The 18113-nt window shown below is 40.6% G+C and overlaps 2 protein-coding genes across 2 annotated transcripts; both read right to left on the bottom strand.

Annotated features, from left to right (window-relative positions):
* Positions 1-2635: 2635 nt before the first annotated feature.
* Positions 2636-7700, bottom strand: ci150 (CI150 protein). Its single transcript, NM_001173746.1, is given in 2 exon segments — positions 2636-4632; positions 7211-7700. Coding segments are annotated over 2 exon segments (609 nt in total). The 5' UTR covers positions 7421-7700; the 3' UTR covers positions 2636-4233.
* Positions 7701-8542: 842 nt separating this feature from the next.
* Positions 8543-15205, bottom strand: tyrp-1b (tyrosinase-related protein 1b). Its single transcript, XM_014206938.1, has 7 exons — positions 14650-15205; positions 13691-14013; positions 12747-12951; positions 11854-12021; positions 11196-11375; positions 10763-10909; positions 8543-9285 (listed from the first exon to the last, which is right to left on the bottom strand). Exons 1-7 carry the CDS (start codon positions 15002-15004, stop codon positions 9095-9097), a joined length of 1569 nt encoding a protein of 522 aa, XP_014062413.1. The 5' UTR covers positions 15005-15205; the 3' UTR covers positions 8543-9094.
* Between the last annotated feature and the right edge of the window lie 2908 nt (positions 15206-18113).

Raw genomic sequence — 18113 nt, 5'->3', positions numbered from 1 at the left:
AGACATATTTTACTAATGTAAATCCATCCTTAGTTCAAGGAGTAAATTAAGGGAAAACTAATTAACCATATTCAATACCTTGACTGTCTGTAAATACCGAATTCAATCTTTAAAATTATATTTTGATTCAACAGGCTTTTTTACACTAACAAAATATATGATGTAAAACCTGCCTTTCTTCGACATCAGATTTGCCACTTTTCTGTTGACACTGTCCTTACATTAAGAGTTGATCAAATTGAAGGAGCACTTGCACCCTGTGATTCATTGGGTTGACACACCTCTGCTGAAGGGGAACAGTAAACTGTTGAACCCCATGCTGTGTCAAAGAGAGCCCTTGTCTTTGCATTGTTTGCACTCGCAACCAAGGCCATGTTTAGCTGAGTCAGTATTTAGAGAGATAGACCTGACGTGCTGAATGTTAATGTGAAAGAGACAGTCTTAGAATCTTTTGTCACAAAGGTGCTAAAGGAATATGAGCATGTGGAGAGAAAGTAAGCTTTTAATCCCCGCCTTGGAAATACAAAATACCCAAAACTGTACATGGGTGGTGTACCATTCCCTTCTCTCAGGAATTCCGATGCATAGAAGGGGTTATTAGCAAATCAACCTGAGGAACCTGTTCTTGTTTCTTGAAATCCTCCAATTACTTTATGAGCCACTAGGTCTAGTCATTCTGTTTCCCTGAAGGGGATAGTCAAAGAATAGCCAGTGGCGACAAAGATAAGATTCATTGACAGGAAATGATGATGGTACATTGTCTGTCTCTAATTGAATATGGTCAAACAGAGGTCACACTGTCATTCAAAAAGGCTTTCTGGGGTGGTATGTTTGGCTTTGTTAAGTCTTGACAAGTGTGCTAAAGGCCTAAGAAGCCGAGATAAGGCAAAGTAAACCAAATAAAGCTGCTTTGCTCTTTTAGTCATGGAAATTTGTTGGATCGTCAAGTTAAGGGAATCAAGAGTATGCTCAATTTCCCCCTTGCTTAACACCAGTACAGTGAGATCTCAGACAATATGGTGTGAGGCTGAAGAAGGAGAAAGAGCTATCATAAAAGTGGTAAACAGTATGTGACCAATACTTTAGACACCCAAACATATAGCACAAAAGGCATTTTCTATGCTGCAGCTAAATACAAATCATTGTGGTATTAACTGAGATGTACTGTAATTCCTCCCAATACTTATGCAGTGATTAATACCAATTCAATGCATTCCCTATTTCAGTTTTTAACGGTGATTCTTCACTAATCACTGCACCTCCAAACATGTTATTGGAACCAATATGAAACTTTATTAAACCCCTTGCAAGGGTATTTGTATTTATTTTGCATGCTACCCATCATCAGAATTATCTGTGACTCACAGAGGCGTATGTGACCACAAAGGCTGTCTTTAACGCAAAAAGAAAGTGACAAGTGATATAGTATGCAGTTAAATACAGTAGATCATTGTAGTCTCATTCGAAAAAAGAAGTAAGAGGTGATATGCGTTAGCTGCAGTGTTAAATAGAGCAGATGGTGATGTCATCACTGTGTGGGAACTGGAATGTAGTGGGGCTGCTCATCGTACCACAAGGGCCTCCGCTTTCCAATAATGACATTCTATATGTACACTCCGGTCTTGAAATTCAATTATCCCCCTTAGCATCCAACAAGCCAGCGTGATGAATTAAAATGTCCATAAAAATATACTGTGGGTAGCATTCCTTTTCTGTTTCTGTCTTCTCTCTGACGTACATTCGTTTTTAATGACTTGATCCGTCTATAATATTGTGTGATGAATACTCCCAAGGTTTGCTTCGTTCATGAGAAGTTAAGTCGTTACTAAAGTGTAATCCCAAATGGTTTTCCTTCCATTAATAGTTCAACGGGTTTTAAAAAGAAAATTAACTACCATTTCCAGAATTTAGGATATGAATCGACCTCTTTGCTTTGTGTTTTTTCAAGTAATGTAAAGTGTGGAGATTAAAAGACAAAGGCCTAGATTTAATCAGATCTAGCGTTAACCGGCGATAGCCGACACCCACATAGCTGATGTTTTGGCGGTGTCGTATGTGCAACTGCATTGGAGCTGCCAAATCAGTGAGCAGCTGCTCACTGTCACGAAGCCACACCCATCCCACTTGCGTTAGAAGTTCAGAATGAGAAAGTGTAGGCTATATAGAAATAATGAAGTTCAAATAGAAAATCATTAAACAAAATAATGAGGATTTCTATCTGCCTAATCGAGGTGTAGATTACTGTACATCTCACAGTGTTCGAATTTGTGAACAAGCCGCTTGTAGATTTGACAGATCTAACGCAGTTCCACCTCCGACACAGCCAAAACAACCATTATGCGGGTGTCAGTTAGCTGGGATCTGATAGAATCTAGCTCTAACTGGGCACAATCGTCCATGGTACATTGGTCAAATTTTTACATGTTGGAACTTAACTAGTCTGACACAAATGGAGCAAGACTGCCTCATCATACAAATCTGCATATAATCGCTTCTGTGGTTTTAATAAATAATCCAAGAATTCTCTCCACTAATCGCATGTTACCACAAAATGGTCATTGTGTGAACCAGTGTGTGTGTGTGTGTGTGAAGGAGTTGTAGAATAAACCAACTGTATACAGAAACTGAGAAAGAAGACCATCACAATATATTATTTATTTTCCCCAACAAACCTTTCAACAACACCAATAAAAACAATAAATTACAACGTTAAAAAGTAAGCAACATGAACCAATAGTCACAGGTAATGTGAATCGACACAGAAAGTTCACAGGAACTTAAAGCTAAATCATCTTTGTACAGAAATAAATGCCATTAGTTTTGTACTTGAATTTTGTTAGTTACCAGTCATTAACTAGTTGACCAGTTCAACATTAAGTTATAAACCGTGATCAACAAATACTATCTAGTAATTAAATTAACCGAGTGTTGTGAACGTCAAGATTTCCGTTTTGTAAATGGTTTGCAATTCATCTCTTGTGGTAAAACAAAACAAAAATAGTAAAATAATGACCTCTTAATAAAAAAGCAAGCAAGAACAATGTATCTGTCCAATGTTTAATATATAAGCATATAACTGTAAAAATTGATGTTTTATTAGAATTTTAATAGCTTCCATATTTAGTAGATGAGCTAAAATACAGTGATTTGGCATGTTCACAAATTGCACTTGAATGATACAACCTCTAGATGAGGGAAAACAGTATTTCTGCCGCACTAAACCAGTCCAGCCGATGTCTCCGCATGGAACCACTAATGCTCCAAATTACCACAAATTCCTTATCTACTACATGAACTTAGTTCAGATGGATGAACGGCTAACCAAAGACATGGTATCTAAGTGAAAAAGAAAAAAGAGACTGAGGTATCAGAGTCTTCGGAGTACAGTCAGAGTGCACTGAATGAACATTTTGTGAAAAAAACACATCACATTTTTGCCAATTCAGTCGTGTTGTTAAAACAACAAAACAAACAACAAAATACTTCTTAAAGGTTAGATTTGTAAGTAAGATTCCCTGTCAAAGAGTCGCCTCAACGCTCCTGGAGGATTCAAGGGGAGGGTCTTGGTGAGAGCACTCGAACGCAACACCAAAGATGATGAGGATGAGAGTGCACTACTTAGCATTACTTTTCTTTTCTTTTCTTTTTGCTTCAGACCTGTTGATTGTGGTTGTAGTTCATATTGTTGGGGCAGATAAATTGCACCTTTGTTGAATTCTCAATGATGTTTAAAGCTCTTCCGAACTGGCGACAAGTGGCTAAGGTTTAGTGAGGTGTAAATGCATCAAAGACAAAAAAGAATTTGGTTTCATAATACAAAATAGCACAACTGAGTATTTGCCCCTTGTAAACCCACTTAAATGGGTTTACAAGGGGTGGCAGGTAGCCTAGTGGTTAGAGCGTTGGGCCAGTAACCGAAAGGTTGTTGGATCAAATCCACAAGATCCTGAACAAGGCAGTTAACTCACTGTTCCCTGGTAGGCCGTCATTGTAAATAAGAATTTGTTCTTAACTGACTTGCCTATTAAATAAAGGTAAACTTAAATGTCACTGTAGAATACTTAGCAGCAGGAAAATAACAGATCATCAAGAGAAACATCCATGTGCTATATTTCCCACAGTGAGCTCAATGAACAAGACAACTTATGAAACATTTGTAATGAACTATTAACATGCCAACTCATAACGCTAGGTAAAATAACCCTGTGGTCTTTGCCTGTGTTGGTAATAGCACTATCCAAAGCAATAGTACTCATCGGAATCCACTCTGACTTGCATGGGTGGCTTGCTGAAAGTCTTGTCCTCTATAATGGGTATATCTGAGAAAAGATGAAGCTCCGTCGGAGATGGGTGGTCTGGAAGGTCCTCGGCTAACTCATCCAACGTATCCAGATAGCTGCCCACGGATATCCCGTCCAATCCGTCACTGTTTCCGTCATGCAGACTGGTGAAGCTGCCGCGTGGAGAGGTGTCGTCCTCGCTGTCCGTTAAGCTGTACAGGCTGCCAGTCAGGCTGCTTTCACGACTGGCTATGCCCCCCTTGTCCTCCATCACCCATTTGAGGGATTCGATGCCCTCGTTGATTGACATCAGCTGCTGCATCAGCTTGACATCGATTGCACGGAGGTGGGCCTGCGTTTTGTGTTAGAAGGAGATTCATTTTAGGACTTTATTATAGATTTTTACGAGAAACATTGACAACTTGAAAGACTTTTTTTTTTACACACAATATCACACTTCCAACAATTAGGCCTACAATCTTATTTGTTTTCTAAATTCACTGCTTTCCTATTCCATTCTTGTGAGAAGAACATCACCAGCATGTATTTTGAGTTGGCAAAGTAATGCTGAAAAGCAAATTGCGGATTGTAAAGACACCACTCTACTCTTTGGCATGTGGACAAGGACAAAGGTATAACAAAAAAGCATGCCACGGGAAATCATTCCATCCTTGGCATGTAACAGCATGGTATGTGAGGGCATAGCAGAATATTCTCGCCCTGACACCCATACAGTACCGCCATTGATTTATCACTTCACCATAAGATTTTCCCTGGCAACTAGTGACAAATAGACAGCCGTTTACACCAATGGACAGTCAGTAGCAGCAGTCTCGAGCCAGTCAAAAAGCATTATGCCAGATGGTGGTTGACAAGGCTGATACAATGGCCCGGACAGCTGGCTGGCTATAAAACAGTGCCATTTTTGGGGGGGAGTGAATCGTGACTAGCTCATAATGCTGCCAGTGTTTGCTTACGGATATAACCTGTCCTTTATGTGTGCACAGACACCCAGCCGGAGCATAGTGGAATTTTACAGAAGCATTAGCAGTGTCAATTAAAATTGGCTTGAAAGGGGTGGTGAATCACAAGATGGGTATAGCTAATGTAATTTACTGCTGCTTGTTTGTTAGTCATTGAAATTGAACTTCATTGATTTAGTATCTAACAATACTTACTTATGATTTATGTTTAAGATATTTTCATAACTCTGTTTAAAACTTGTTACATTATTCTGGACTTTTGTCTAAAACTGGAGTTACAGGCAATGCAGGTCAATCCTATACAGATTTGACAAACTGTTAATCCCTCTATGTATATTGTAAAGTGAACCAGTCAGTTAGCCAAATGGCCAAGAGAAAAGCAGCCTAATTGGATTGAAGAAGTGACAGCAGAGCAAAAGCCTTAGATGGCCCAAATGTGCCATTCACTATAGTAGGGACTAGGGAGCACAGCGGACTATTCTTGTTTTACATTTAATTAAACTGAATGGAATAATACTGGTATTTTTCTACTTTACTCCCAAGAGAGCATGGTGGATGTATTTCAGTCGTTGTCATCAATATCATTTTTGACTGTCCAGTAAGAACACAAAGACTAGCTTTCCTCCATCACGATATGCCTTTGTGTCCAGCAAAATGCACTCCCGGGTGGGGTATCTTCTCTGTTATTATAGTTTACTGGGCCTGTCATCATAATCGTATTATGAACCACCCTTTTAATGACTTCAACATGGAAACTAACATGAGAGAGGTATTTTTCCTCAGTTGGTTAACCAGGCAATGACACAGTACCCTTCTGTACAAATGTCAATTTGACCATCTGTTCAAGGGTCCTAATGCCTTGACTGACCTTAAGCCTTAAAAGGGGTGGGGGGGTCTCCTCAATACAGGGGGTCAAACAAAGCTAGTGGTAGCATGGAATCCAAGTGATAATCAATTTGAATTCCAGGCTATCCTCCTGTATTTTTGTTGAGTTTGGAATTTGTGTAAGTGAGCGTTAACTGAGGTGAGAATTGTCTTCCTGCGTGATACCGGACAATTTATTTAGGATTTTTCATTTAACCCTTATTTAACTAGGCAAGTCAGTTAAGAACTATGCATTGTTGTTGTTATTATGTGTAGAGAGCAAGTGTTAATGGCTTTCGCCAACTGGGTGGCATCACATCTGTAGCTGAGAGAGGGTGAGAAACATCACTAAATCAATAGATTTATAGCTCAATACTCAATAGAATTGGTTATTTAAGAGGTGGGCCAATGTTGATCGTTTTGGGATTGAGACACCGACTCCAATTGTCTTGTTATGTATTAAATGACGGCCAGAAATATGGCAAAAAAACTGTACCCTATAGTGTGTATCCTACTTCTATTTCAGATGATGGAGTTACAGTGGAAGTCAATGAGACATAAACAAGACATGCCACTCACTATTATATACATATTTCCAATGCCTTGCGACCAGGCAGGATTTTAAGTCGTCTATAAACTTCTGAGATGTCAAAAGTATACCCTATGAACATATACCCTATGAACACAATGGCAATACAGTTGGATTGCCATCAGTCGTCTGGAAGTTACTGCATAACATGCTGAGTTATGATATCACAGGTCAGTGAACTAACGTAACGTCTAAGTTCCATTAAAGCCTAAAGCAAACAGCTGCAACAACTAGACTACTGCAGCTAAAAGCTATTTTGTTATCTTGTGTCGATGGTAAATTGCATTTAATGCAATGCACCAATGAATATACAGCATGGTTTTGAAGGAGCAGTGAACTGACTTGAAAAAGCCTGGGTCCGAATTGCAATTGTAACTGCTTCGGTATTCAATAAACTTTATTATAGGCTTACTGCAGGAAACAACTCACAGACCCAACAGCGACAGACGGACATATATTTGAAGATGAATTTTTAAGGCAACCACATAGCCTACCATTTCCTGTTTCAAAAATAATATCTTGCTCTCCAGTCGTTTTAAGTCAGCAGAGTTTGAGCGGTTCTTCGGTGTCGCCGGTTTTCTATCCTCATGTTTGTCGTGATGATGATGTCCTCCCGCTAGGGAACGAATGAGACTTTCAGGAACATTGCGACCCAACTTTTTCTCAATATCCTTAAAATCGGATAACACGTTGTCCTCTTCCATGATAGAATTGCAGTAAGAATATAAACGAAAAGCGGTATATGCTACGTGCAGTAGAAATAACACATAGAGCAAATTATGGGGTTCAGTGGCTTGATGGCTCCGTCTGATTTCACTTCCAAAGAAAAGGTCATAGCCTGGATGGTCTTAGAGGTCTGATGTTGAAAGCGACTGCTATATCCATAGGCGCACAGCAACACAGTTTCCCAATCCAATTCTTATCACCAACTCAAAATATAGTGCGCAATTCAAAACAAAATAGAAACAGCCCCTGTTATTACTGTAGCACAGCCACTACAGACGTGAATTGAGAGATTTGGAAGTCCCTTGCGCCGGGGTGTCAGCCGTGACCATTGAAACAATATTCGTACCACGGAGCGGCACAGTAGGATGACGACGTGCTGCTCAAACACACAGTTTATGACTGAAACCTTACACCCTGGACAAGTGGAACTATAAAACTACGCCTGTTTGCCGTAATGATAAGGCAATTGTCGCAGCATATATTTTTGTGTATTGTGCACAAAATACACCCATATGGTAGCCTACAGTATTTTCACCAGTATCATCAGTTCAATCGTACAACGGATTAAATTGCCATTTCATGTCAGCAAAGTAGGCTACAGTAAGCTGTATTTCTGAATTTATTTGAATTCAAACCAATGTTGTGTAGCCATCCTAATGGCCTATTTGCATACATTGTTATTAAACCAGCATAATAAAATCAAAACATTTTAAAAAGCTATCTTGAACGACTTTAAAGCAAACAAATGAACCTAAGTTTGACCTGATTAATAATGATATATTTCTTCAAAGCAACACATTCATTTTGCCCTTGATTGACTCTTTTTTCAAGTCGTATTGGACTTCACACTTCTACCCCCTTGTGGCAATACATGAGAATTGACATTATCTACACAAGAATGGCAAAGTAGGCTACACAACTTCATGAGAATGAGGATCCTTTCGTTTTTTCTATTCTATTCTATTAAATTACATTCTATTTGTTTCTACTTTGTCCACATAGTAATTTGCTCTTAGCTGTCATGGCACATAAGTAGAGTAAATGTGTATGAATCATGACATTGCACTCCACAAGTATTGCAGAAATTATAATAATGCAAGTCAAATTCTTAACCTTTTATTTTGTTTAACCACCAAATATTGTCAATGGAATTACAAATAAGTTCCATTTTGACCGAAATATGTATACAAATTTACTGAAAACCATCGTTATACTCAGAATCTGTAGTTATACAGGTCAAGGCACTCCTAAAGTAGAATGAGTGATGCAATCAATAAGATTCAATATTATGTACTACAGCAGTCAGCAGTGGTAAAACTTGGCAATGGGAGGACCGCAGTGTGCAGGTTTTTGTTCCAGACTACACTTAATTCAACCCACACCCTGCATCGACAACATTTGGCCACTCCCGGAATACAGTTTGTGATGCATATTCTACGGCACTTGAAACTCAATTTGAAATGATGAAAACATAGCTGCTAACAATACAAAAGTATGAACATATGTGACGCTCAGCTAAGCCTGTGTCATGATCATTAGGCACGAAACGGGAGAAAATTGACAGAAACAGGGATGGACTCATTTTATGTTGCGGAAATGTTGTTGCAAAAAGCGTGCCCTAACGAACATAACACTGTAGTTTCACATACAGCTCAGACCACGGATTGGCCTTTGTCGTCGTCGTAGCGTTGGTACTGTTCTCCCAGCAGGGGCTGGCGGCCATCCAGTTTGCTGTAAGAGTGGGAGCGCACGGCACATGTGGTTGCAGCGAAGATTACAGCGACGACGACCAGGGCCGCCACGATGGCAACGGTGATGATCTCAGTCAAAGTTAAAGGAGCAGCTATAGGGACAAGACAATATTTATAACATTCGTCATATGGAATGTGAAACTCGCAGAGACAGACAGACAGACAGACAGACAGACAGACAGACAGACAGACAGACAGACAGACAGACAGACAGACAGACAGACAGACAGACAGACAGACAGACAGACAGACAGACAGACAGACAGACAGACAGACAGATAGACAGACGGAAGGACTCTTGCCAAAATAGCTACAATGAAGAAACTGTAAGCATAACAAGCTGTAAGCATAACATTGCATATAAAGTCAGGTCCATGATTATTGTCACCAGTGACAAATATGAGCAAACTGTATAAAATATAATTAAAACTGAGCTACAAAACAATGGGACAATATATAACATATGGTGGTGGATCTATTACTTTCTAAACAAAATCTCTTTCTAATTGTATTAGTATAAAATATATAATTTTCCCTTTTTCCCATACAATATAGCTCAGTATTTGTATTATTTATTTTATACAGTCTTTTTTGCTCATCTCATCAAGGCTTCCAATAATTCCGGTCCTGACTGTATATAATAGATAAGACAAATATCCATAATGTATTTATAATGACATTATACACACCTGGCCATTCAGACTGTATTTATATTGACATTATACACAGCTGGCCATTCAGCCTGTATTTATATTGACATTATACACACCTGGCCATTCAGACTGTATTTATATTGACATTATACACAGCTGGCCATTCAGACTGTATTTATATTGACATTATACACACCTGGCCATTCAGCCTGTATTTATATTGACATTAAACACACCTGGCCATTCAGACTGTATTTATATTGACATTATACACACCTGGCCATTCAGACTGTATTTATAATGACATTATACACACCTGGCCATTCAGACTGTATTTATATTGACATTATACACACCTGGCCATTCAGACTGTATTTATATTGACATTATACACACCTGGCCATTCAGACTGTATTTATATTGACATTATACACACCTGGCCATTCAGACTGTATTTATATTGACATTAAACACACCTGGCCATTCAGACTGTATTTATATTGACATTAAACACACCTGGCCATTCAGACTGTATTTATATTGACATTATACACACCTGGCCATTCAGACTGTATTTATATTGACATTAAACACACCTGGCCATTCAGACTGTATTTATATTGACATTAAACACACCTGGCCATTCAGACTGTATTTATAATGACATTATACACACCTGGCCATTCAGACTGTATTTATATTGACATTAAACACACCTGGCCATTCAGACTGTATTTATATTGACATTAAACACACCTGGCCATTCAGACTGTATTTATATTGACATTAAACACACCTGGCCATTCAGACTGTATTTATATTGACATTAAACACACCTGGCCATTCAGACTGTATTTATATTGACATTAAACACACCTGGACATTCAGACTGTATTTATAATGACATTATACACACCTGGCCATTCGGCCTCATAGGAGTAGCCAAGGTTCTCTGGGGCTGTAAGAAACATCTCAGCGTTGGTCACTGGAGGCCAGAAGGGAACCATGTTGTACCCCCTGTTGTGACCAATGGGGGCATTCGCTGAAGGATAGACTGCCAAATCTGCAAAATGTATCAGTTAAGAGTCAGCTTATGAACATGTGCCACTGATGTACAAAGAAAAAAATCCTGCCAGAGATAAACAAAGGGTGCATAGTAATCGTGTAATTGTTGTGTAATTACCATTTTACCATGTAATTTAGAAACGGCCTGTAGCGCATAGTCAACAAGTACATCGAGGATGGAAGAACATCGTATCTTCAGACAAGCAAGCACAGACAAAGCCAATACATGAAGACAACAGATCAGGTATTGAACATGAGATTGATAGGAGGATGGGATCCGTTACCAGGGGCGTGCCTCCTGAGCCACTCGTCAAAGATGGCATCTGTGAAAGTGTGGAGAAGCACGAAGATGGGGTCGTTGGGCGAGAGGTGGGTCTGTCCCCCTGTCCCGTTCAGAAACAGGTGGGCTAGGTTGTGGAGGCTCCGTACCACTGGGTCGTAGTTTCCCTGGGGGGCACTATAGCCTGTGCACACAACACAGGTAGCTTGTGGATTAAATACAGGAAACTGTGCATAGTGGATGTGAATCTCGCCAGTAGCATGTTGGCAGGAGTACACCAGTGAAATGGGTGACGTCACACCTTCCCTAAGACCTAAATCTTTCAGAGTGATTAGACTCTTGCTCTAAGACAGTTGGCTTTGAGTTAATTTGTTATCGTGTGCAGAAGGTTGTTGGTTCACACCCTGCTCGGGACAGAACAGAACAGAACAGAATGCACTCTTTTGTGTGTGTGTGTGTGTGTGTGTGTGTGTGTGTGTGTGTGTGTGTGTGTGTGTGTGTGTGTGTGTGTGTGCACGTGTGTCTGGGTGTATATCATCATGCACAACAACCCTCAACGTTCAGTGTGTGAGCCTATGTACACCACAGGAAGTGTAGTGATAGCTGTGTGTTTCAATGTGAATTACTATATCTATTGGTGTAGACCAGCAATAGCCACTCACCCTCGATGGTGTTCCTGAAGCTCTCTGAAGAGGTGGAGTAGTAGGGAGGGGTGTCAAAGGTGTTCACCTGCAGGCAGTCTGCCACATCCTGGGGCTCAGGGAGACGCTGCACCATGGGGCGGGCCACGTTTCCAGCTGGGTTCCTCCTGATTGGGGTGGTCTCAGTATCTGGGTGGAGAGAGAGGAGAGGGTTAAGAGGGGACTCAGTAACCGTGGTTAATAGAGGGAATAATAAATGGGCTTGGGAAGTTGGGAAGTGCTGAAAGACAAACCAGGGCCATGTTTAAATACTATTTAGATCCTTCATTCTTTTCCTTCCTTCCTTCCTTCCTTCCTTCCTTCCTTCCTTCCTTCCTTCCTTCCTTCCTTCCTTCCTTCCTTCCTTCCTTCCTTCCTTCCTTCCTTCCTTCCTTCCTTCCTTCCTTCCTTCCTTCCTTCCTTCCTTCTGGAAATCACCCATTGGAGAAGGCCCCTCCACTTTGTTGAATCTTGTTCCCTGATGGCTTTTTGAGGAGACGAGGAGAGAGGATGCAAGGAATCGAGGAAAGATTAATTGAGATGGAGCTAGTGCTTGAGGACTAATGTTGACAAGCTCATTGCTTCCCCTGGTGTTCTGACAAGGTGTTGCGCCAACAGCACCAACACTTGAACAAGGCTTAAGCAATAATGATAGTAATCAACAGGTATCACAATATGGAATGGTGAAGTTGCTCAAAGGGACACTACACGTCCCTTGACGTTCTGGTCATTTTTCAACCTTACTGAGCATGTTTCTATAATCTCAGTGACTTTTACGGATTTTAACATCTGTGCCTACAGACAACTTCTACCCAACCAGATAGGGGGTTCTCTTCAAAACGTGGAAGGATATGAGTGCACTACTGAAGGCTTACTGTTGCAGATGGTCCCCAGTGTATCATAGTCCCCCACACTTTCACAGATCACCCTCCAGTTGGAGAAGATGGAGTTGGTGCTGATGGAATTCATATCGAGGTTGCTCCTCGCTCCCAATAGGTCATCTGTGCAGATGTCACAGGTGCTTCCACCAATGGCAAAGTTCCAGTAGGGCAGGGCAAAGGACGGGTCTTGCAGCATATCCTAAATTGAAAGTAGGGTAAGAAAAAATGACATAAAGGGCACACAATTATAATCATATTGTGCAATTAGAAACCCCTTAATAAACTGCAATTAAAATAGTTACAAATAGGCATAGAGGAGTATATAGTGGCTGCATTATTTCCATTCAATTGAACAAACAACATACCACAATCTCAATATTTAGTTGCAACTGATTCAATGTATTTCATTCTATGATTTGCATTGATTGCTATAGCCTAATATATGGTTATGCCAAGATAATGACCAAGATAATGATCTTTAAAAACAATAAACAGTCTTTGTCAGTAATGAACCAATGACTAATACACAATTCAATAAATGACTTGGGCAACAGATGCTCTGTTGTGCCCTATTAGAAGAGAAATCTAGGCTCAGACTAGTAACGCCTAAGCACATTTTCTGCTAATCGTGCTTGATTTTGGCAGGAAATTGCTTCTTCTGGAAAGATATCCTCACCCTTAATGCGGCACTAATTCCAACAAACAATAGGGAAAGTGAAATGACTATTGATGGGCAATAAATACAGATTCAAATGGATTTGCTGGTGGTGAAAATCCATAATAGCGTTAGATGATGGCCTATTAGACTGTGATATACAATTGAATAATCAACCCCCAGTGGTTGGCACACTACAAAAAAAGTTATTTTCATTATGATGCATTATTTCAGTTCATATTTTACATGTATACAGTGACATATTGCCGGTAACCCATCTCACCTGCATGTCACGCTCAAGTTGGAGCAGGTGAAACCTGTGCCAGGTCACAAAACCGGGACCTTCATGAGAGAAGTCGACTCCGCCAAAGCTCGGCTGGCCGGCCCCCAAGAAGGTCTTGCTGACCGAATAGTAGTGGGTCCACACAAAGTAATTGTAGATGGTGATGTTCTCAAACTGCGGGGTGTTTCCATCCGGCCCGAATACCTCCTGGTACCGCCGCGTAGCAATTACAATGTCCGGGTGCACCGCGCGCTTGGCCTGGTCCAGCGCGGTCACGAAAGCTCGCTTCTGATCGGCACTGAGCTGCATCACGTTTCTCCGGACTGAAGGATTAAAACCAGTCATGCGTTAATTAATGAGTACATTCTTTTGTGGGAAGAAATTGAGAAATGATCCACTGGGCACACACTGGTTGCATCAAAGTTGTTTCCACGTAATTTCAATGAAATTACGTTGAATCAACGTGGAATGGACTTTGAATTGACGTCTGTGCCCACTGGGCAGGTAGTCTATCCATAGTACCGTTAACCTTTACGCATAGACCTACACCATTGCCTGAATACAAGGCAAAAAATGTCATTATATCGTACATTAAATGCAACTATATGTAATACATGGACGTTCGTGTCCTTGACATTTGTAAAGTGTTGTATGCTTTCCATAATCCCGTGCAGAAATGTGATTTTCAACCAGCTGAGCGGCCGTGCGTAAAGTACAGTGTGGCGGTGCCTTGTATAGAGGTTGCTTGTAGTAGACTATCATTTACTTATTTTATTCAACATATATATGGACTGTTGATCTCAGTTAAGTTGGTTTAAGTGTGAGATTTACCACAACACTAAATGAGACACATATTGGAGGTTAATAACCCTATGCAGTTTCAATTGCGTAAAAACATCAAATCATTTTGTAATGGAAACTGCCACATTTGTTTTCCAGGGGGATAAAAAAAAACGTACCAACAGCAACCGGTTGGTCACAGTTTAACCCGGCCAATCCATGCCTGCAACGGCCACAATTATAACCGGTGAAATTCCCGTTGCACTGGCAGGTTCGATTGAAGTAGCGGATGGGCCAACGTTCACGGTCATCCCGTCCATCGTGGGGGTACTGGGGGCCGTGTGCACTTGCGTCTGCCGCTATCGAAATGCACTGTCCACGTCCAGTAGCGGACCCGCAGTCGTCATTCGCGACCCCAAGCGGGGATGGACAACACTGACCACTCCGAAGTCCCTCTGGAGTCACACATTCCCTCGGAAACTGCGCGCGCACAAACACTGCGCCCAAGAGCACCAGCAAGCAATACTTCCACATAGCCACGAATAGGCAAAAAGACACACACCAGAAAGTTAGTTAAATGGAAAGATGGATCACTCAATTCTCTTTCTTCAATCACACTAACGTTAGTCAGTACCTTACTCGTAACCTCATCACTTCAAAGTTATTTTTCTGTTTCAATTCACTGCGCGTTTGTCTTTCCATGCCGCCCGACCCTCTCGTACTAATTGCCCCAACACGAGCCAAATAACCCCCTGGCCTTTAAATACTGGATTAGCGCATGACTGCCCGGATTTCTGATCTCCTCGTGATCACATCACATTTCTTACCGGACTGAGAGGGATAGAGGTTAGGTAGTCACGCACACTGTTTCACTAGTCCTACTGTGAAACATCATTTGGCATGTCACCTGTGGAAGCTAGTGAATTAATACTGTCCTCCAGTTTTAACCCCATCAATTAATGTTTATGAATTTCTGGCCTAATTTCACCACATGTTGTCAAAAGGGATTACACTTAAATTACATGGCCACATTGAACACCACAAAATAGAGTGACTGCTCTAAATTAGTATTACAAATCAAAGGAAGTACACTGCAACAACAAAGAAGTGTGGTCTGCTACAGTACATGGTTAAGTGGCCCTTGGAATAAAATGGGACCATATTTACATGTTATTATGCCTACATATATTTATGTTGACCTCATCACTAATACAATCCACTCATCTGGATGTGATTGCAAAAGAGCCCACCTCGACCTAACGATCATTACAATAGTCGTAGAAAAATAGAAGTCACTTTCTCACAGATAACAGTTACATTGTCCTTCGTGATGAACTGCTTACTGTCACTCATTTGTTTCATTACACCTAGTGTCATCAGTTCAGTTGAGTTATTTATTTGCACAGGTAAAACACAACTTTTTAATACAACGTTAAAGGTATGCAATGCATGAGCTCTCCTTTAGCTAATCCCTAATTGTTTACGCTTGCAGGTTCTTGAGTTCATGTTGGAATGTGATCATCATACCCAAGTCATTTGACTTCTCACGCAGCACCCCTTCCTCCCTAACTCATTCACCCCCTCCACCCTCGCTTGCCCTTTCCTCCCTGGCTCCAATCATTCCCTCCTCATGTGAGCTGAGAATCCTTCAAGGCCCTTGTGATGATGGCAGCACGGTATAGTGAGGAAGTATAGTTGAATAGCTCTTACAGACCACACGTTACTCTTGCCTCTAGGAATGGAGAGCATTCAGAACCTTTCTATCCCAACTCTCAGCTGATGGCTTCATAGCCAGTTGGCATTTACATATTGTTAATGATCTTTTAGTTGGGACTGCATCATCATCAGCTCAAACACATTCCCCTTTCAAGGTATGTGGAGTTCCATGGATTTGGAACACATTGAGAAGACACCAGCAGAGTTCAGTGTGATAACAAACCAACAAGAACATCACAATAGATGAATCACAAAAAGGCCAAAATATAACCTGCAAGGAATATATTTAAAGTTTCCCACATTACACTGTTTGCTTTGCAGTGGGTTATTCCGAGGGCATCTCCGAATACAGACAGTAGTTGTTTATTGGCACTAATTTGTAGTCATTATTTCATAATAACTAGGACATGCATGGTTTCGTCCTCCTCAGGAGGGTGAACTCCTCCTAATTAGCGAAGGGCCATTTTTCTCGGTGCTATGGTTTGAGAGATAGTTGGGCGAAAACATCAGTTGAGTGCTGGGAAAAAAAGTCCAATGGCAGGTTTTTACCTTTGAATTACCATATGTCTCTTTCCCACTTCAAAGCACAGATAGCACTGTTGGAAAGAACTTGGCAGAAAGCCAACATTCCTTAAAATGCTAAACTGGTACAAAGGGATGGAGAGCCACGTCATTTTGGAAGGTGGACCGTAAGGCCGTAAGGCTGCTAAGAGTGTAAAGGAAGTAGTAATAATGAAAAAGTCAGTGGATAGTGCTCATTCTTAACTCTTTAATGAAAACACTTCAACAGCAAAACAAGAAAAAAACGACCAACAACAGTCCCGTCAGGTACTTACGACTAAAACGGAAAACAACTACCCACAACCCCAAAGGAAAAACAGGCTGCCTAAGTATGGCTTCCAATCAGAGACAACGAAAGACACCTGCCTCTGATTGGAAACCATACCAGGCCGAACATGAAAACCAACACATAGAAATAGAAAACTAGAACAAACCCACATAGAAACAGAAAACCCAAAATACATTCAAAACAAACCCCCCTGCCACGCCCTGACCATTCTACTATGGCAAATGACCTCTTTCACTGGTCAGGACGTGACACTATATCACATACTTTTCTTCATGTAGGCCTAAAAATAGGCACATTTTTGCACATCTGAGTTGGTTTGTTGCCGGTGCTCGGGAATATTTCTATGATATCTTGAAAGAAAAGAGAAACTTGCACACTGCTCTTGGCAGTATCACGTCCGTTTATTCATCTTACGTATCAGCCTTCATGTCGGGCCATTTTTACTCATCTGGCTGCCAGCAGACATACTGGAAGGGAAAAGATTTAGACCAGTCACATGTATTTAACAATGTTAGGGCCATAATACGAGCCAGTGTAAAGATTCTTAAATAGGGTGTGAGGATAAGCAAGATGTAATCCCATTCTAATGAAATACATATGAACATACATTCCTTAGGAGTTGTAAGATCACAGGTTTGTATAGGGAAATGCATATTGTAGATTCATTCCAGAACTTTCTTTTGATAACTTAAATCTATATCTGAATCTGTGTTGAACTGCCTTTCCTTGTTTTAAATGAAATGCAAGTGTACTGTCATAATGCAAAATATTTGATAATGTAATAATTTGATGGAATACATATTGTCTCAAAAACAATACAATCTTATTTAGCAGTTCCTGCTTGCTGATAGTCCTGAACCATGATTTATTAATGTAACGGTATTTCATTTCAATGTATATTGAATAATTAAACAAACTAATGTCCTGGAATGTAATGTTCTCATGCATGTTAGCCATTATAAGGTTCACTTAAGGTCACATCTCTAGGTCAGTGTTTCTTAGTCCTGGTCCTGGGGACCCAAAGGGGTGCACATTTTTGTTTTTGCCCTAGCATACACACCTGATTCCACTAATCAA

This window comes from Salmo salar, chromosome ssa07, assembly GCF_905237065.1.
Source record: "Salmo salar chromosome ssa07, Ssal_v3.1, whole genome shotgun sequence".
Classification (NCBI taxonomy): Eukaryota; Metazoa; Chordata; class Actinopteri; order Salmoniformes; family Salmonidae; genus Salmo; species Salmo salar.
The sequence above is the reverse complement of the archived record's forward strand: the minus strand, read 5'-3'. Positions and strand labels throughout refer to the sequence as shown.

Bases quoted from the DNA above. Each gene is read 5' to 3' on its own strand.
- tyrp-1b (XM_014206938.1), bottom strand. From the start codon at position 15,004: ATGTGGAAGTATTGCTTGCTGGTGCTCTTGGGCGCAGTGTTTGTGCGC. The intron at 14,014-14,649 runs GTACGTTTTTTT...TTAATCCTTCAG, and splicing joins TGACCAACCGGTTGCTGTTG to TCCGGAGAAACGTGATGCAG. The intron at 9,286-10,762 runs GTGTGTATAATG...TTGTCCCTATAG, and splicing joins CTATGAGGCCGAATGGCCAG to CTGCTCCTTTAACTTTGACT.